The sequence below is a fragment of the Natator depressus genome, chromosome 14 (assembly GCF_965152275.1).
Source record: "Natator depressus isolate rNatDep1 chromosome 14, rNatDep2.hap1, whole genome shotgun sequence".
Classification (NCBI taxonomy): Eukaryota; Metazoa; Chordata; order Testudines; family Cheloniidae; genus Natator; species Natator depressus.
Genome location: NC_134247.1, coordinates 28,988,584 through 29,007,987, shown reverse-complemented (window position 1 = coordinate 29,007,987; position 19,404 = coordinate 28,988,584). Strand labels below are relative to the sequence as shown.

General features: G+C 45.7%; 1 protein-coding gene across 1 annotated transcript in view; it reads right to left on the bottom strand.

The window, feature by feature from the left end:
* Positions 1-7,730: 7,730 nt before the first annotated feature.
* LOC141998837 (uncharacterized) overlaps positions 7,731-19,404 on the bottom strand; it is a gene marked incomplete at its 5' end in the record, with an annotated part of 30,377 nt that continues 18,703 nt past the window's right edge. Inside the window, 1 exon segment of the mRNA XM_074971815.1 lies at positions 7,731-8,185. Coding sequence (XP_074827916.1) covers positions 7,731-8,185 — 455 coding nt within the window.

Genomic DNA, 19,404 nt, shown 5'->3' with positions numbered 1-19,404 from the left:
GGGAAAGGTTGTATTAAGTCCGGACATAAGGTAAAGATGCATCGTGGTACACAGGAATAGAGGGGTGTGTGTGTGTGTGTGTGTGTGTGTGTGTCTCTCTCTCTCTCTCTCCCTGGAAGATGCCCAGAGCACCCTGCGAAGCCAAAGGCTCGTGACCGGGGCTGACTCTAATGCAAGCCTGGTGGACTGCACCTCAGTGGATCGGTAAAAGATCCTGACTAGGGGGGCTGTCTCTGCACGGCATCGCCCGGTGAACAGCCTGCCTGGGTCTAGGATTGTGTGCCTCTATCCATCTTGTCCCTTTCTCCCATGCTTATGAGCCATTGGTCTGACCATCTCACTGGAAGCAATCAGAGTAAGCTGTGCCATTTCTCTGAGACTAGCCGACGCTCTTTGCTGAAGGGAGGTGTAGGAAGGTCATGGACATCCTCGATAAATCTTTCCTGTGTGAGTGATTGGAGCAGAGTAGATATTCTTAGCTTATCAGCTCCCTACTGTGTGTCTAGAAAATGGGTGGGGGGCAGTCTAAATATTCCCCCGTACCCCCTAAGGGTACGCCAGCATATTACATGTACGTACATTATGGTCCTAGGACCTGCAGGTATTTGGAAAATTGGAATCTTTACACGTGTGATAATCCATCTAAACAATTCCCACTAGAAGGTACCTTCAATTGAAATAAAATCATACACCTCAGAGGAAGCCACAAAGAGACTCCATGAGTGTTGGGTGCGGAGTCTAAAGGACTCCCAGGAAAAATTAAAAACTCAAGTACAGACTTTGAAACGAAATGTAAAGCATTCGGAGGCCTCCCAAATTATTTTTTGTTAACCCCTCGGCTTATTTATATTCCCAATTAGTTAAGGCTGAAGTCAAGGAGGGAAAGGAATGGGTTAATTTGAAAAGTTAGCTTGGCCTAGAGATAAGAAGAAAGCTACTTTGCGTTCAAGGTCAAGAATTGACACAGACCATGCCAAGCACAAAAACCCCCCCTGCTTTCAGCCCCAGCTGGCTGTGAAGAAAATATAGACAAAGGTAAAACAAAGGCAAATAAGTTGCAGGACTAAGTTCACATTTGCCAAGGTTAGCCACCCGGTGAGACCCAACAGTCTGCCTTTGTAACCCTGGAGCCGATGTGGTTTGGGGATGCTAAAGAAGCCACAGGCAGCTGGCCTGGACTGGAATACCTCCCAGAAGTGGAAGCAAGTTGGAAATTTTTACAGCATATCTCTGGACAATCTGTGCACAGGATAACCTCCTGTCCATCTCTCTCTCTCTGTCTCTCCTACTTCCTGGGCCTGGCCATCCCGGGAAGTGTGTTTGTGAGTATAAAAGGGGGTCAGGGTTTGAGCATTAACATTTTTCTTCCCTTGAGTGCTGTTATTTTATTAATTAATGCTTTAAATTCAGTCACATGGTATGTTCTCTTCATCTCTGTGCTACGGTCCTGTGGTTTTAGCCTGATCAACTAAGGCACAGGCAAATTGGTAATGAAAATCTGTCACAGTTTTAATGGAAAATTGAGGAGTGGGAGAACCCTGCAGAGTGCACACCATCTATCTGTTTTGCCCTTGATATTTTACGTTTGCTTTGTTTGGCACAGTTGGTATTACATGTTAAGAATTGAATGATTAAAGGTGAGCCCCACTCTCAGCCGCAGTAGGTCTGAGAACCGGAGAGTGGTTTAGCATTACTCTCTCCACCCCGGTCGGTGGTGAGAGAGTGCAAGTGGATGTAATCCTGGTTGTAGAAGTCCAGGTTGGTGGAGGGGAGGACTCGGGGAGTCTCACTCCACGCATATAATCCTTGGTGCATACGACCTTAGCCGTAGCATGCCTGGGGTAGAAAGAGGCGTTGGGGATAAGGAAAGAGATGTGTACCTGACAGCTAGAATTGAGCAATTAAAAGTATAGATTATGAACCAGGCAGTAACTCAAACCTAGGCCCAGGACAAGTTGCAAGCCTTAAGACAGGACTTCCAGGCAGAAAAGGAAGCACTGGCTAAGTAAGTACCAGTCCTTCAGAGACTTGTCAAAATTTAACCATTTGTGCTCAGCATATGCCGTAACAGCAGTGTGTCTGCCATAAGAGGAAATTAAATAGTTAAAACGCCAGTTGGCCAGTGCGTTCTGTCCAGGTGACAAGCCTCACGGGGGAGGACTTGGGTAGCCCTTCTGAGTGAGAATATTTAAGAGAAGAGACCAGGAGGGCTGGGGGCTAGTTAAGAAGCCCACCCTCCTTGTTAAATTGGTAGTGGGACAAAACTGGTGCCCATGGAAGGGACAGTTCAGAAAGAAAAATAGGATCAGGCCCAAGCGGGCAGGCAACAGATGGAGATTGGAAACTTGGAGGGCATAGTGAAAGAAAAGGAGTAAATGATTACAGGAATAGGAAACTTAAATCCCGGAATAATACTTGGAATGGTAAAATCTGAGTTGATTGGGTGTAGTTTTGGGTGATAAGCAAGTGATTTAAGAACGGAAAGTGAGAAGTTAACTCTGTAGTTGCTGGAGGGAATTAAACAGTTGAACTTTGTGAAATATTGGAAAGAAAAAGAATTCTTGGTTTCTTTGCAGCCAATTTGAAAAAAAAATGGACTCTTTTCCAAAGGAATGCAATTATACAGTGCTACTTAATTAATGTCTTATTAGGCTCCAAGGGGCTACAATAGGTGGTGTCCTCCTTTTCTGATCACTGTGTGTTTGAAAGCAGGAGTTAAGAGTAAAAGGCAATCAAAAGTCTGGTAAAGTTTATTGTGTCCTTTTTTAAGTAAGAATCTTTAAGCTGTGGATAGCTTTGGATCCAAAAGCAAGCCGGAAAGCATCTGTTTTAACGTAAATTACCTAACTGATAAGGTAGAAGCTACTGAAACCTGGGCTGCCTATGAAACAAATACAAGAAAATATGGGTAATTCCTCTGTTTTGCCTGCAATTAACAAGGGTATTTGTATAAAAAGGAAATATTTTAAGCAATGACTGACTGCCCAGAAGGGGTAGATCTATGTTCTTTTTGTCTTTCAGAAAATCAGAGAAAACTGATGCCAGCTGAAAAACAATTCAACATATCATGAATTTATTGGCACAATAGGAATTATGTTCTGAGTTCTATGTCCTGTCTTGTGGTGTTTGTCTTGTGGCCAGAATTGCTGTGTTTATTTTTTCATAGGACAGTTTAGTTTAAAACTAAGTAGAAGGGTTAAATCAAAATGCAGATACTTGTTTTATTCAACTTGGAATACAAAGTGTTTGGATAATATCAGGAAAATGTGATATACTAAAGTTTAATAAATTTGCTTAAGTAAGAAAAAGAAATTTCATTGGCCAGATCTTTTAATTGAAAAAATTGTTGTTAAAATTTGCACACCAACAGTCTTTGGAAGCAAGGTCATGAAAGGTTAACCCACTCCCCATATTGCACATGGGATCCTTCTGGCTACCTCAAATTTCTAGCCAGTGGGCTGGGGAGAGAGGAAAGCTATTGGACACCAGAGGTTGTACCAAGAGGACTCCTCAAAAGTGGGTGTGCTTGTCCTGGCTTGTTGCTCCAAAGCTCTGTAATAAAGTCATTTTACTAGAAGGGTGTATGTGGCATACATTGAACAATAAGACTAAAGTGCTGTATAATGGGCAAGGTATATGTGTTCATTTTTGAACAAAGGTGTGTGAGTGGAAAGTGAAAGTTTCCTTTGTAGGTTAAAAGAATCCAAAAAGGAGGGGAAAAAAGAACTGAGGACAAGTTAACTCAATGCTGTAGCTGGCAGGCTCGGTCCAAAGATAAGACGCTGGCCCGCCCAAGGACACTGCTCACAGCTAAGACTTGGCTGACAGCGAAGAAAGAGAAGGAGGCTTGAATGTGCCCAAACAGCCATGAAATCTGCAAAACACTGTCAGGCACTAATGAAATATGTTAAGTCTGTTTATACACAGGTGAAAGAAGCACTACCCAAGGATCCTGAACAACCCTGCCACTCGCTAGAACCCAGTCTACATAAAGGTCCATCAGCAAAAGACTGCCCTGGCTCCACGCTGGAAAGGCCCTTATTACGTCCTGCTAACTACCAACACAGCTGTGAAGTGCCAAGGACTGACTGCCTGGACCCATGCTTCTTACTGCAAAAAGACCCCTCCGCCTCGAGATGACTTCACTTTGACTACTTATCAGCCTGTCCCTCCTTCTGTTTTTTCTTTCCTCCTTTTGGACAGCAGGGGAAAGGACAAGGTGAAGTGTTAGTAACCTCTCCCTTGTCCACTGACAGAGCTAACCTGCATTCAGCATTTGCTAAAGAAACCAAAGCACTACAGGGTGACGTGCTAGTAACGTCTCCTCTGTATAATGCAAAACCACGACTGTTCCAAGAGAGAAGAAGGAACGCCCGCTCTGCTGAAACCACCAAGATCCAAGGATTCCTGACTACAAAAGACATTGAAAATTGGCCTTGGTGGCGAAGACGGAGCATTGTACATTGGCAGGGAGGGAGTTGTGGGATGTATTCTTGGGAATGTGGAGTGAAGTGGGGGGGTGGGTTTATTCCAGGGGCTGGAATCTGTGATTATGGGCAAATACCATCAGAATGCACTGCCCTCCCTAATTGGCTTCCGGGTGATGAATACCAAAAACGCCTTACTGCCATAAACATTACTCCCACCATCCCCTCCACCTTTGCCACCACTCCTGTAAGTTACCCAAATACAAATGATACTGTATATTCTAACGAAACCTATTGGCCAAGACCTTCACATCTAAGTGATTTATTGAAATGTTGTTCAGAAAATTTATTTTTTTAAGGTTCAGAATAGTTCATATGAGAGAACAATTGAATGGAAAACAAATGGATCAGTGGAAATAGAAATATATGATATCACTACAGATGAACCCCGAGAATCAGAAATTGAGATTAGTGGGTTCTATAGCGAAGTAGATATGGCGGTCATTCCTGGAGTCTGTAAAATGTTAGATGAAAGAGGCCCTCATTGTTATTTGGTCACCCAATTAGTGAATAACCAAACATATACCCAAAGAGTTTGTTCTGTCACTGGAAATTTTACCTCTACTGAAATTATTCCAGTAACTAATAATTTAACCTGTACCATATTGCAATATACCCCCTCTTATGCCATTGATGCTAATGCCTCTCAGAAGTATATGAAAGTGTTTAGCCAACAGATGTGGTATAGTATTGTACCAGAAAGAGATGTAGTAGGATATCAACGGACTGTGATTAATGCTACATTAGGGACTATAAAATTCACACTGCCCTTGTCCAGTTTCAGATTACCTCTACACATCCAAATTGCTCAAAAGGGGCTGCCATTAGGTTAACACAACAAAGGGCCTGGGTTTCCTCTAGAAAGAAGAGGGACTTAGCTGGATCCGTATGGGATGGAGCCAATAGTGCAGCAGCAATTTGGAATATTTATAGAAACCAAGAACATGAAGAGAAATTAGGACAATTGGAAAATGCCACTGGCCTTATAACTGGAGCACAACTAACCCAGGTTCAGGCTGGAGTGGGTGAATTACATGTTATCTCCGCCCTTAGTTCGATGACCCAGAAGCTGTTAACAGAGGTACTGAATATCACCGAGGCTGGGAAGGCATTGCAGTGGGATCTGGCTTGCTCAGAAATCCAGGATTTCCTGCATGACCAGCTGATGGCCATTCAGAGTGATCTTGAGCATGAGGCCTGTCCGACTGCCCTTACAGACACTTCAGGAGTATCATCTGATCTGTGGCCATGGAGACACACCTGGAGATTTTCTGGGTGGAGGTGGACCCATATCCTGCTGGGTCTGTGGGGAGGATGCATGTGGACTGGGTAATTCACCGAGACATTTGGGAACTTAGACTACCTGGTATGGCTAATAGATTTTTAGTCAGTGCTCCCAGAATAACACCCAACATTTGGATAGGGAGAGGGAGTCAATGGACATTCTGGCCATTAGAACCCCCACAGCTTCAGTGTGTACTTAAACTGAAGCCAGAGGAAGTTGTCACTGTTCATGATAACATTTGTTGGGAGGGTATGGGACAAGGAACTACCCTGACAGGACACCTACTCTTCCAAGCTAACGATAGATGTGTGCATGTTGAGGCCACCATATTACAAGATATTCATTTTAATCTCACCACTGCTGCAGGCCTGCGGATAGAATTTTTCAATCAGCCCTTAGGTTTCAGATACCCTTTAACTGGACCACCCTAATACCTGATCGATTCCAAAATTTACTTTCACTCCTACCAGAGATTCAGAAAATTTCTGAGTTACAAGGGCAACTTCATATGCTTCAAAATATATATCAAGTTGAAAAGTATGCCTTTCATACCGCCTATAGAGTGTCTTCTTATGTACTACGTATGATGTATTGTGTTTTGTGACTAAAACTGCGCAACAACCCCATTGTAGTATTATGGTGGGCATGTTATTGCTTGTACTGTTGTTATTGGGTTTAGGGTTATGTTATTGTTGTTATAAAGGACGTAATAATAATAATACTTTCCATGTCCATATTAACCATGCATTGTCATTGTATCCAATTAAAACCCCTAAGTATCTGATGCAGAGTTTGAAATACAAAATTTAATGAAAATGGAAGTTTAAAATTAATATTTGTGCTGGAAGCACAAAAGGGGGGAGTATGGAAGTAGATAAAGGGAATTTGGATGCAGGCCTCTGAAATGAGCAGGAGTCAGGCTAACTCTAGCTTTAATAATGCGAGATTTGTAGAAGCAGAGATAGTGAGAAGCGAGTGGAAAACAACTGTGAAAGAGGCTGTTGTGACCTTGTATTAGATAAGAATAGAATGCAGACTATAAGAGAAATGGTAAGAAAAATAAGATATCATGAAGGAATATGTATAAACAATATGCAGTTGTTGCTTATTACTGTCTGTAATAAAGGTATAAATACTCGCTCTAATTGTTTATCTGGGAGAGACCTGCCCAGGTGGGGGAAACCCTGTGTCCTAGTGCACCCTCTCCCTCCATGCAATTGCTTGAGACAATAAACTGTATCTGACTTGCTGCACCCAACCTGAGAGTGAGAACGGTGTTTTTCTCCGACAGTATGTCTACACTGCAGCTGAAAACAAGACTCACACTAGCAAGCCACGATCTAGCATGATAAAAATTGTGTGGACATTGTGGCTTGGGCTGCATCTCAGGCACTTGAGCCCAACCAACATCCTCGGCTTCAGCCCAACTGTGATGTTCACACTGCTAGTGTGGCAGCTCAAGACCCGCTAGTGCAAATCTGTCTACCTGGGCTGAGGCACACTCCCAGCGGCAGTGTAAACACGTCCTATCTGGCCTGTCAGCCCTGTGCACCAGGTCAGCTGCTTAGACAGCTACGCCCCTCTCCTCTCCCCACCCCTCTGCTTGGCATTTCACTCCTGGCTAGCTTCGACAGCTCCCCGCACAGTTTGCTGGCTTCAGGAATCTATTCCCTGGATACCTAACTCTACCCACGCATTGTATGGGGAGGGAAGTGAATTCCACTGGGCAGCAGGGTGCTGAGGAATTAGGTGTTGCAAGACTGAGCAGAGCAATGCTTAAGTACCTTTGAGGATCTGGGCCACGGATCCTCACACCCCTTTCTGACTCCTACAATCTCAGTAATCAGCACCTTCCTCTCTGCCTCTCAGCACATCAGTTCCCTTACCCCTCCCCAGACAATGCATTTCCTAGTTTATTTGCACTGCTTTAGGCTCCAGTAAAGGAAAACTGTGAATTTCTAGTGTATGTGGGTTCTCTGGTGTCGAATAAGGATTGAGCTCCGGCCAAAGCTTTTCCCGCAGTCAGGGCATATGTATGGTCTCTCTCCCGTGTGGGATCTCTGATGCATGATGAGGTTGGAGCTCTGACTGAAGCTTTTCCTGCAGTCAGGGCATTTGTAGGGTCTCTCTCCTGTGTGGATTTGCTGGTGCCTGATAAGGGTTGAGCTCTGGCTGAAGCTCTTCCCACACTCAAAGCACCTGTATGGTTTCTCTCCCAGGAGGAGTCTCTGATGCTGAATAAGGTACCTCCTGGCTCTAAAGTTTTTCCCACAGTTGGGGCATTTATAAAGCTTCTCTCCAATGTGGATTCTCTGGTGCTCAAAAAGGATCGAGCTCTGACTGAAGCTTTTCCTGCACTTCTCACATTTATAGGGTCTCTCGCCCGTATGGATTCTCTGGTGCACAATGAGGGCTGATCTCCAGTAGAAGCTCTTCCCACATTCCCCACGTGTCATGAATCTCTCCTCTCTCAGGTTTCTCTGCTGAATGATTTCTTTGAGTTTCCTGACTCCTCTTCCCCTTTGAGTGGTTTTACTCCCTCCCTTCCCTGGCTGGCTTCTGTCCTGGCTAGATACCCAGAACTGACTCTCACAGGCTTGGGGCTCTGGGAAACATCCCCTTTGACTCTTCCTGACACCATCCCGGGCGCTTCCACTGGCTCAGCACCTTCCTGCTGGGGAGTCTCCTCCTCGCTCTCACTCAGCGTCCCATCACCTGCTGGGACAGAGACAGAATCCAGACAGGAGTCACTCCCTGTGCTGGGGGGGGAAGGGAACCTCAGACGGGGAATGGGAAATGGAGGAACAAGAACAAATAAATGCTAGAGAGATTGAAACTTCAGGAGCTGAATCCCCCAAACCCTTCCCCAGAGGAGAGAGAGGAGGGGACCAATACATTTTCCACATCCCACCTGACCACCCAGAGGGAGGGAGCTACTGCCAGGGGTCAGTCATGGAGGGTGGGAAGCGATAAGTGATACCCACTGTGAGGATACGACACCTGTCTGGGTGAGATGAGGCAGAATGGGAAGAGCTCAAGGGGCCTTTGTGGGAATCCCAGCTTCTTCCTTAATCCACTGATGATTTTCAAATCAGTTTAGTCAGTTCCTCACCTATACAGGCCCCTCTCAGGATCTCCCTTCCCACAGAGACCTGGAGGTCAGGCACCCACAGCTTTTCCTCTCCTTCCATCATGAACATCATGTCAGCTTTCCAAATGGGGAAATCCTGCTTGGAAGAAAGAGAACAGCTGAGTTCAGGTGTGTTCCATCCACACTAAGTATTTGTTATAAAGAATTTTTGACCCAGGGTTTTAAACTCAGCCTCATTTACCTTCCTCTGCACTAGATATTTCTTGGAAATCCCTAACGCTAACAGTGCTGGCAACCCCAGCAGCACCAGTATAGACAGGATCCAGGGAGACACCAGCATGTTTATGGCAGTGTCATCTGGACCTGCTCTCTGACACTGGTATATGGCACATTTCACACCGAAATTTCCCGCTGGTTCTTTCCCTTCAGATGGAAGTTCCAGACAATGCAATGCCAGGAAAAAGAATTGGTCTGGAGGGATAAAAATTTCAAAAGCACTGAAGTGTTTTAGAAACCAAAATCCTGTTTTCAAAAGTGGCCTAATCTACACAGAGGTTCTGTACCAATTGAGCTATTCATGCTTGTAGGGGATAATTTTCTCTCATATAGTTAAAGGGAATAAGCTGTCCAAGTATAAACCCTTTTATATGGTCAAAAATAAATAAATCATAATAATAGTAATAACTACAGTATTTGTATTGCCATAGCACTTAGAATTGCCAGTCATGACCAGAACCTTGTGCTTGGTGCCGTACAAACAGAACAAAAAAAGTCCCTGCCCCAAAAGGCTTACAATATAATTACACAAGAAACAACAGATGGGGGAGCACAAGGAGATAATAATAGAATATCAGGGTTGGAAGGGACCTCAGGAGATCATCTAGTCCAACCCTATGCTTAAAGCAGGACCAATCCCCAATTTTTGCCCCAGATCCCTAAATGGCCCCCTCAAGGATTAAACTCACAACCCTGGCATTTAACAGGCCAATGCTCAAACCACTGAGCTATCCCTCCCTGCCAAATACAGGTCAGCATCCCAGTAGCAAATGAAAGATGACAGGAAGAACAGGAATAGACCATGAAAGATCTCCACAGGGAAGACAAGCAGCTAGATGTGACAGAGAAGAGGGTGGTGAAGCACTGGAATGGGTTACCTAGGGAGGTGGTGGAATATCCATCCTTAGAGGTTTTTAAGGCCTGGCTTGACAAAGCCTTGGCTGGGATGATTTAGTTGGTGTTGGTCCTACTTTGAGCAGGGGATTGGACTAGATGATCTCCTGAGGTTTCTTCCAACCCTAATCTTCTATGATTCTATAATTCTAGAAGGGGTGGCTAGCAAAGAGAGGGGTGACATAGTCAAAGCAAGGGGCCAGGAGAATGAGCTTTGCAGCAGCATGCTGAATGGATAGGAGGGGGCTAGGGGATGTCATTGTGTCAATGCCAGGGGGATTATGTCACTCTAAGGGGATAGACAAAGCAGTGCAGCTACTGTGGGTAGACACGGCCAGAGGCACATTACAAGCTTGGCTCTCATTGAAAGTCTGTTTTGAAACGTGGGATTTCAGCTCCTCAATCATTTAGATGCATCTAAAAATTCTACAGAGCAATGCAGGGCAGACCCAGCCCCTCCCACCATGACTAAACCCACTGACACATTTTAACCCCCCAGCAACAGAGTGTGTGAACCAAGGGCTGGAAAAGAGCAGGACCAAAGGAACCGCTTGGGGGGATCCCCTGACGCAGTCCCCAGGACAGCGCATCCCCCCAGCAGCGCGGGGACCAGGCAGAGGCAGGAACTGGCTTTTCCTCTCCCTGCTCCTCCCCTTCTCCCCAGGAAAGTCAATCTGCCCGGGGTGCTGCAGGGAACGGGGCTGGGCAGGGCTGGGAGCCGGGAACCTCGCTCCCCACTGATTGCTCCTGCTGCCCCTGCCAGACTCTGCTCCTGTCTCCCTCCTGCCCCCTCCCGTCCCCTCGGGCTGGGAGACTGGGTCCCTGGCCCGTTCGCTCTCCCAGCACTGGCTCGGCTCCTGCAGGCGCTCAGGGGAGCAGAGCGCTGGGGGGGGGGGGGGGGGAGCAGCAGCTCTGGGACTCGCAGACCCCCCGCCCCCCCGGGAGCAGAGCTGGGGCGAGGAGGGGCCGTTGGTGCAGAGTCACTTTCCTGCCTGGTACAACGACGCAAAAAGCTTCCTCTCCCAATTCCCTACTTCGGGTGCCCGGAGCAGGCTCACCCGAACTGAACACGCCCAGTAACCTTCGCTGTTGCCCCTGCCCTCTCTCTGCTCTTACTTCTCCTTACGATTTGCTGCCTCCTCTTTGGAGGGGTTAAAAAAGATCAAGGGGGGGGGCAAATTGCAGCGGGGGGGTGTGAGGATCTGAGCAGGGGGCAGAAATTTACTGGCGGGGGGGATCAAGCTACTGTAGATAGCGGCAGGAGAAGGGCTGGAGGGGGAAAATCGGGGGTGGGGGGTTGGAGCCGGGGTTAAGCGGGGGGGAGGGGGGGGGAGAGACGCTGCCAGACCCTGTGCGGGGACACACACACGTTTCCAGAGGGGGCGAGGGGGTGATGGTTACCCCGTGGGATGAGCCACCTGCTGTGCTCGCAGATCTAGGGGTGTGGGGGGGGCAGAGGGGTTTTTAGTTCCCCTCCCAGGACGCTGCATGTCAGCCCCAGAGCAGAGGGCGGGTTCCTGGGGCCGGGTTCTTAAAGGCTGGGGGCTCCCCATCCCTAGACTGTCAATGCTCAGACACGCAGCTCCTCACTATCATGTCCAAGTGCAGCAGGGCCACGTTCCTGCTCCAGCCAGGAGACTGATATTGTACAGACATGCCCTCCCTCAAACTCTGCATCTCACATTTTGAATATTTAAAAGAGTCTTCTATCAGTTTCTATGTCTATAGGAAATCACTGCAGCTCCTTTCTCTTACATAACGTGCTGAGTTGGTAACTCCCTCCCAGAGCCCACAAGTCTGCACCCCTTCCTGTACCCCAATCCCCTGCCCAAGTCAGAGCCTGCACCCCTCACTCAAACTCCCCATAGCCTGCAACCCTCCTGCACCCCAATTCCATCCCAGAGCCTGCACCCCAAAAAGGGCTGGATTAACCTTTTGTGGGCCTGGTGCTAAACATATTTGTGGGCCCCCATGGGGGCAATGGGGACATGGGGCAGGGGGGCAGAATCCTCAGAGCAAGGGGCTGGCCGGGGGCAATGGGAGATGGGTCATGGCATGGCAGGGACAGCCCTGCTCCACCCAGCCCAGTACAAGGGCACTGTCTACAAACCAGGAGCTGCCAGACGCACACTGGCCAGCCTGGCCCTGCACTGCCATCATGCTTCTTCCCCTTGGGGGCGGGCCCATGCTGCACCATGCTACCCCCCTTCCTTGCACCCCTCTGACTCCCTACGCCCAGTGCCACACCACCCGGAGACCCCCACAAACCTCCATGTCCAGTGCCCTCCCACAGACCACTATGCCAAGCACAGCCCCCCCCCAGAACTCCCCCACAGCTCCTCTCTCTGCCCAGTGCCCCCCAGCTGACCACCTCCCACAGCCCTCCCACAACTGCACAGTGTCCTGCACCTCCCCGCCCAGAGCCCCCCTCACAGATCCCCTCACTGCCCAGTGCCCCCCACCTCCACAACTGTACAGTATCCCGCACAGACCCCCCCCCACTTCCCAGCACCCCGACACACACAGATCTCCCCACCCCGCACTGTCCAGCACCCTCCCAGACCCACTAGAGACCTACTCTGCCACACCCTGACCCCCGGCCACAATAGCCGGCCCTGATGGGAGGTGACTGTGTCTGCCAGACTGAGCCGGCAGCGCAGCCAGAGCTGGTCCTGGGGCAGGATAACTCTGGCCCCTTGGAAGTGGTGCAATCAGCCAGGCTGGAGCAGGAGCAGAGCCTACCTGGGCCAGGCTCCCTCAGGACCCACATGCCTGGCAGGACCCACCCAGCTGAGCCCCCCAACACTGTCCCCTGTGACTGGCTGAGACTGGCCCAGCCTCTGCACCAGTCCCAGGTAGCTCTTCCCCCGGGGAGGTAGGTGGGGCCCCACAGGTCCCAGGCAGCGGAGACAGCTCAGAGCTGGAGCAGTGCTGGGGAGCGGGGCAGATCCCTGGGACATGACTCCCGAGATCCCACCCAGCCCACCCACACCCATTGGCCCCGTGGCCAGCAGCCCTACCGAGCCCGCATGGTGGCCCCCAGCTGCTGGGTGATGAGCCTCCTACAGGCACGTGGAACCTGCTGGCTGAGAGCTGCTCACACAGCAAGGCCTGCGTGCTGGAGTGCCCCAGGTGAGGGGCCAGACCCGGCTACGTGGATGGGTTAGAGGGGGTTTGTAATGGGCCCCTTCCCAGGGTGGGCCTGGTGCCACGGCACCATTGGCACCATTGTAAACCCAGTACTGACCCCAAGCCCCCTCCCACAGCAAAACTCCCTTGGACCATTTCTCGACGGCCCCCAAAAATATAAAAACCTGCTGCCCCAGTGCTATTTCACTGCTACAGGAGACTCGATGCAGTGAAATAATTTCCCTACATTCCATCAAACTCTGCGTCACACATTTTGAGTATTTAAAAGAGTCTCTTATCACTATTTGTCTATGTGAAGTCTCATAACAGTTCACAAATTTTAGGATTGTCTTTTGCTGCATTTATCTTGCCTGTGAATCCAGCCCTTACAATCCCATGTTCACACGTCATTGCTTGTGTGTAGAAGCTGAGTCACAAATATTCAGTAAGTGTATTCAGCACCCCGCTCCTGGTCCCCTAAAGAACCGCAGCATCCAAACCCCCGCCGCAGCCCTGGGACTGGAGGAGCTCTCACTCCCTGGTACAGCCCTGGGGCTCTGACACAGGGACAGAGCTTCTCCAGTCCTGGGGCTGTGGGGGAGAGCGGGGTGGTGGGAAATGAACAAAGGAGTTGTGGGGCAGGCAAAATGGTGGGGAGCTTAGGTGGAACATGGGTGAGATCCTGGGGAAGAGGACAAAAGGGATAGGGCCATAGGTGGTGCAGCCGGCGGACAGGGTGGGTAGGGGCCCAACAGTTGCTCTGGCCCAGGGCCCCGAGAAACCTTAATCATCCTCCATGCTCCATCTTCTATGATCAACAGAGGGGACATTGTTCCATTCTGCAAAAGGAAGAAAGGTTGTCGTTGTGCATACCATGAAAGAAGCCCTGCAGCTCTTTGAAAGGTATCATGACAGTCTATTGGGTGGACATCTAGGAATATTCAAAACGAGGAATATGCTGACATCAAAATACTATTGGCCAGGGATGACCAAAGACATTGCCAATTGGGTATGTAAAGTAATGAAACTAAATCCTGAAGAATGCTATTTACAAGTGAAATAGAAGTTCAAAATGTATAAAAGAAATATAAAAATATATTTGGTGTGCAAAGTTGAACTCTGTTCCCTTGCAATACTATTTCCATAGCAAAATGTTAATATCATCATATTGTTCCATCAAAAATAGGTTGCATGATGTCTGACTTGCCAGAAAGCATAAAGGTGAATTTTGGAATCAGACATTATTGTTTATCGTTATCCATTGTTATTGCTTGCGATACAATGAGGCTTTGATTTTGAAACGAGTCCAATACATACAAGTGGCAAAGCATAGTGCAGCAATTACCTCTAATGCGCCTTTGCACTGGCTGGGGATATTTCTTCAGCTTTACTCTTGTATTGTTACCCATTCCTGTACTTCTCTTTGTTTGTTTGTTTTTTCTTTCTTTCTTTCTTTCTTTTTCTTCTGTATTTAAAAATGGGCTTTACATTCTCTGCTTATGACTTATGGGTTTATTGAGAACATTTAGTAAGAAACACGTGTAGTATGACTGTAACTGGTACCGTTGTATGTAGGTCACTCGGATCTGGGAATTGGTGGGAATGGATTTAATAGGACCATTACCAGTAACAAAGGATGGACACCAGTATATACTGACAGCCATAGATTATCTTTCAAGATGAGTGGAAGCCTTTCCACTTAGAAGTAAGTCAGCATCTGAGGTGGCAAAAGGCATGTACAAAATGATTGTTCGACATGGATGCCCACAGTGGATACTGACAGATCTTGGTCCGGAATTCAATAATAAGGTAATCACTGTTTTTTTTCTGGTTATTTGTACTATGTAGTCAAACTCACTCTCAGGTCACCCACTGATCTCAAACAATCACCATACTTTTTTTTTTATAAACTGCTGTTGGCCACTGTCAGTGTTGCTATAAAATTATTTTTCGGTGTCTTCATATCTAACAAAGAAATGCACAACTACTTGTTTCCAAAACAAATATTAAAAGATGGGTTATTCCTGTTGCTAATTACACATAAAAGTAATGGCAAATACGCAAAGGAACATTCCTTAACACAAGTCTATATGTAAGTTTATGGTCTAACTTATTTTCTTTCAGTTTAACCTGTATATTTGAGAAAGATTGAGAATAGCTTCACCAGCCCGTACTACCCACAAACCAATGGCTTGGTTGAAAACGCTAATAAAGCCATCTAAAGGTAAGTGAATGGGTGGGAATATTACAGTACTAATGGCAAGTACAGTGTGCTATGCAAGAAGATGCAACTCACAAAAAAATCTTCAAAAGCAATGTGTTACATGGAAAGTCTTTTTCATTATGTATTACACTGTTTTGATTATGTATGATCTGTTTCAGTCAAGACCGTACATGAGACTTTCTTTTTTTAAACAAACCAATCAATGAGCATTTATTGCAGAGCATTGCAGAAGATGGTTGCTGACAATGGGAGTAACTGGGATGAATTACTTGACCCCATTTTGTTTTCTTTGTGAACGAAAGTACACGCAACAACAAAAATTTCACCCTTTCAACTAATGTTTTGTGCTGACCCAGTGTTTCCAGAAGAAGTCTCAGAGAATTACACGGTAAGTGTATGTTATTACCAGCACCTTTCATGTACACATGGCATTCAGTGTGTCTTCATTTTACAAATACAACCCCTTCTCCATTTGTTTACAAAGATCCCAGATATGAATACATTCGGGGAAGATTTCTGCAAAGAGTACAGCATAAATATGAAATCAAGACATGATGCTGACATTGCACTGGCCCTAAGTAACATTTCTAAAGCACAAGAAAAACAACAAAGACATTATGCTAAAAGAAAGACTTTTAAATATGGGGAAATAACATTTGATGTTGGGGACTCTGTTCTGTTACTGAACGCTAGAAAGAGAACAAGAAAAGGAGGAGTACTGGAACCTAGGTATCGGGGACCATACAAAATTACGACTGTTGAGGGTAAGAGAGTGAAATTACAAACCATCTCAGGGAAACGGTTAGGAACCATGTACAGTATCGCACACTTAAAACCATGTAAAGAGCCACCCACATTAGCTGCTGAAAACACATCAGAGGGAAAAATCCGTACTGAAATTGCAGTTGGTGACACTGAACCAGAAACACCCTCAGAAGAGATTAGAAATGTGGATGGCACTGTATCTCACGACAGCACAGTGAAATCCATCGAGGTCACAGCAACGGAAGAAGAGGAGTATATAGGGCAAGATGTTTCAAACAATGATACAAGTGATGCTGATGACAATTTTGATGACCTGCTTATGGAGGGGGTGGAAGACAAGCAATGGATTCTGAAAGGTAATTGGTTACCGCACCTTTCTTAAATAGATTAACATACTTCATAAATGGAACTACGTTAAAGGTTTTCATGTACAAAGTGGCAGCATTCACAGTAGTAAAACAGAGAAAAAGGAAACTGTATTACCATGCATGTAATATGTGTTAATATTTTTTTCCTAGTCAAATTTGTAATGACCGGCAAACACACAGAGAGACTGGAGGCCAAAGTGAGAAACATAAAATTGCATGGCTCTTCATTTCATTGCCTGAAACCGAGAAGCTGGATAAGTGATGAGGTACATTTAAGTACCACTAATCATGTATTTGTTAACGGCATTGATTCATCAAATATTATTGAAATTGTGCCCTTTCTTTCATCATGTGTTGTAGGTTATTGATGCATATTTGAGCTGTGTGGTTGAGAAAGCAGATGGAAAGGTAGGCTACTTACTGTGATGGTACATGAAAGTGTACATTGATTCAATAAGTAAAACAATCACGTGAAAATGTGGCACAACATATTTAAGTCCAAATACCCTTGAAATATCAACATAAACCTGAAATTGCAACATTTCAGTGTATTTACTGCTGCCAAACATTTACTGAAATGTATTTGGAGGTGCATATCGGACATACAATACTAGAATAACTGAGGGCCACAGTTAGTGGCTGTACAGTTTTGCTGTACAGTTCAGTGGGTCCATTAATTAAACACAAGTATGCGAACAGCTTAGTCAGTTTTTACATTAAGTAAGACAGAGCACATTGATTACAAATCTTTTTGTTTTTACAGGACTCTCTTACATATCTGATTTGTAACCCTAAGGATCCCTTGCATGTCTGTCTATATTAAATTCATTATGTTCTTGATGTGCCAGAATTATTAATGCGTTAATAACTTTGTTGACTGTTAACAGGTACAAGCCATCTCATCAGTAGTTTCCACTGTCATTCTCTCAGGCAGAGCTCACAAATGAAAGTGAAGGTAAATGCTAACACACTTTCATACATAGCATGAGCAAAGCACAATTTCATTCAGTGAGTTAAACACAGCGTGAAACAGCAAATACAATGCTATGTTTGATGTGGAGGAGTACTCTAATAGTAATACATTGAATGAAATTGGGAAATACAGTATAATGTACATTTCATGATTTGCTTCACTGGAAACTATAATTGCTTTTCTAATTTTTTTTAAATAAATACAGAGTGAATTACTTCAAAAATATATATTATTACTTCCTTACCACACACCAGGTCATTGAGTTCTTGCAGTAAGATGTTTTGTATTGTACTTCTGGATTATGGGCAATAAATGTGGTATTAAATAAGAGATTTGTAACACAACTATGGTAACACTGATATAATTTCCCGTGTTGCGGGTTTTCAGTGAGTTCAGTGCATGCAAAGGAAAGTGGAATGTGAATGTTCAAAATAAAATGCTCCTGTCAAGTTTCGTTGACAATGTAACTTGGAAGAATACAGTCTGTATTGAATTGATCAATGATTGCACAATATGCTTTTCTCTGGTGTGTTACTGAGACATTACAAATGAGAATACGTTAATTGCATAATGATTTTTGATAAATCAGTATAAAATTTTTGAAATAATCGCATTACCAGTACAATTTGTGAATATATTTACACTTACAGATAGCCTTGATGAAAAAAAACAGAATTGTTAATAATTGACCCCTTGGTGTGATGAGATGAGATACGAAAAAACATGCCTGAGGAATTGGAGGTGATTTATTAGATATTTACTTTTACAGTGGACATGAACTGTTCCTCTGAAAATTTTTTTAAAGGGAATGTAACAATAGTGAGAGTAATATCTTCCTGTTAGCTACAACTAAAGATTGAAACAGCATGTACTTGTACTAAATATGCTTAGTAATGGACTTTGAGTGAACTTGTGTGATTTGACTCTGGGGAACGACTTCACAGAATGTGGACACGAAACAGTAGCATGTTGCATGATTGAGAATGTGTTATTATCAACATGGGGCACAGAAAATCAGGTGATACATTATGTAAGAGTGAGATAATCATATGAAAGCAAGTGTGTATATATGTGAGCAATAAGTCATTTCAATCATTACCTCAGTGGTTTGAGCATTGGCCTGCTAAACCCAGGGTTGTGAGTTCAATCCTTGAGGGGGCCATTTAGAAATCTGGGGCAAAAATTGGGGATTGGTCCTGCTTTGAGCAGGGGGTTGGACTAGATGATCTCCTGAGGTCCCTTCCAACCCTGATATTCTATGATTCTATGATTAATTAAAAAGAGATAGAATTGATTTGTATCTATGTCCAGTAACTGGAGGGAAAAAAAAAAAGGAAAGAAGCTCATTTATGCAGTCCGCTAATGTACTCTCTAAAAATTTCAGAAACTTCATCAAACGATTAACTAGAAAATCCTCATCTGATTGGAATAGTAAAATTGTTCAGCATCCCAGACAAAGTGATGGCCACAACTGCGGACCACTCATCTTAAAGGTATTGAACACCAAATTGCCATTATCATTTGTTATGTATGTGTAATTATCCAGGGTGAAAGTAAATGCCAGAGATTACCAGTGGGCACTGCACTGGCATCCTTGCCAAGGTGTGTGGGGTGGGCTTGTGGCCCCCAGAAGGGATGGGGTCTCCGGCGGAAGGTGCGGTGCTGGGGGGCCAGATTCCACCAGCCAGCCCTTCCTGACAGCTGCTGCTGCAGTGGCCAGGAGCAACAGGCTCTTATAAATTGCCAGAACACCAGGGCCCCTTTTGCTCCCACACTGTCGGCGGTCCTGCCAGTAGCATGCAACAGTGCTGCCGGACCCTATGGCAGGGCCGCTGATGTGGCGGGGGAGGGGGGAATGTGTTAAAGGATGTTAAAGCATAAAGAACTGCCAGAGCGGAAGTGTAACATCAGC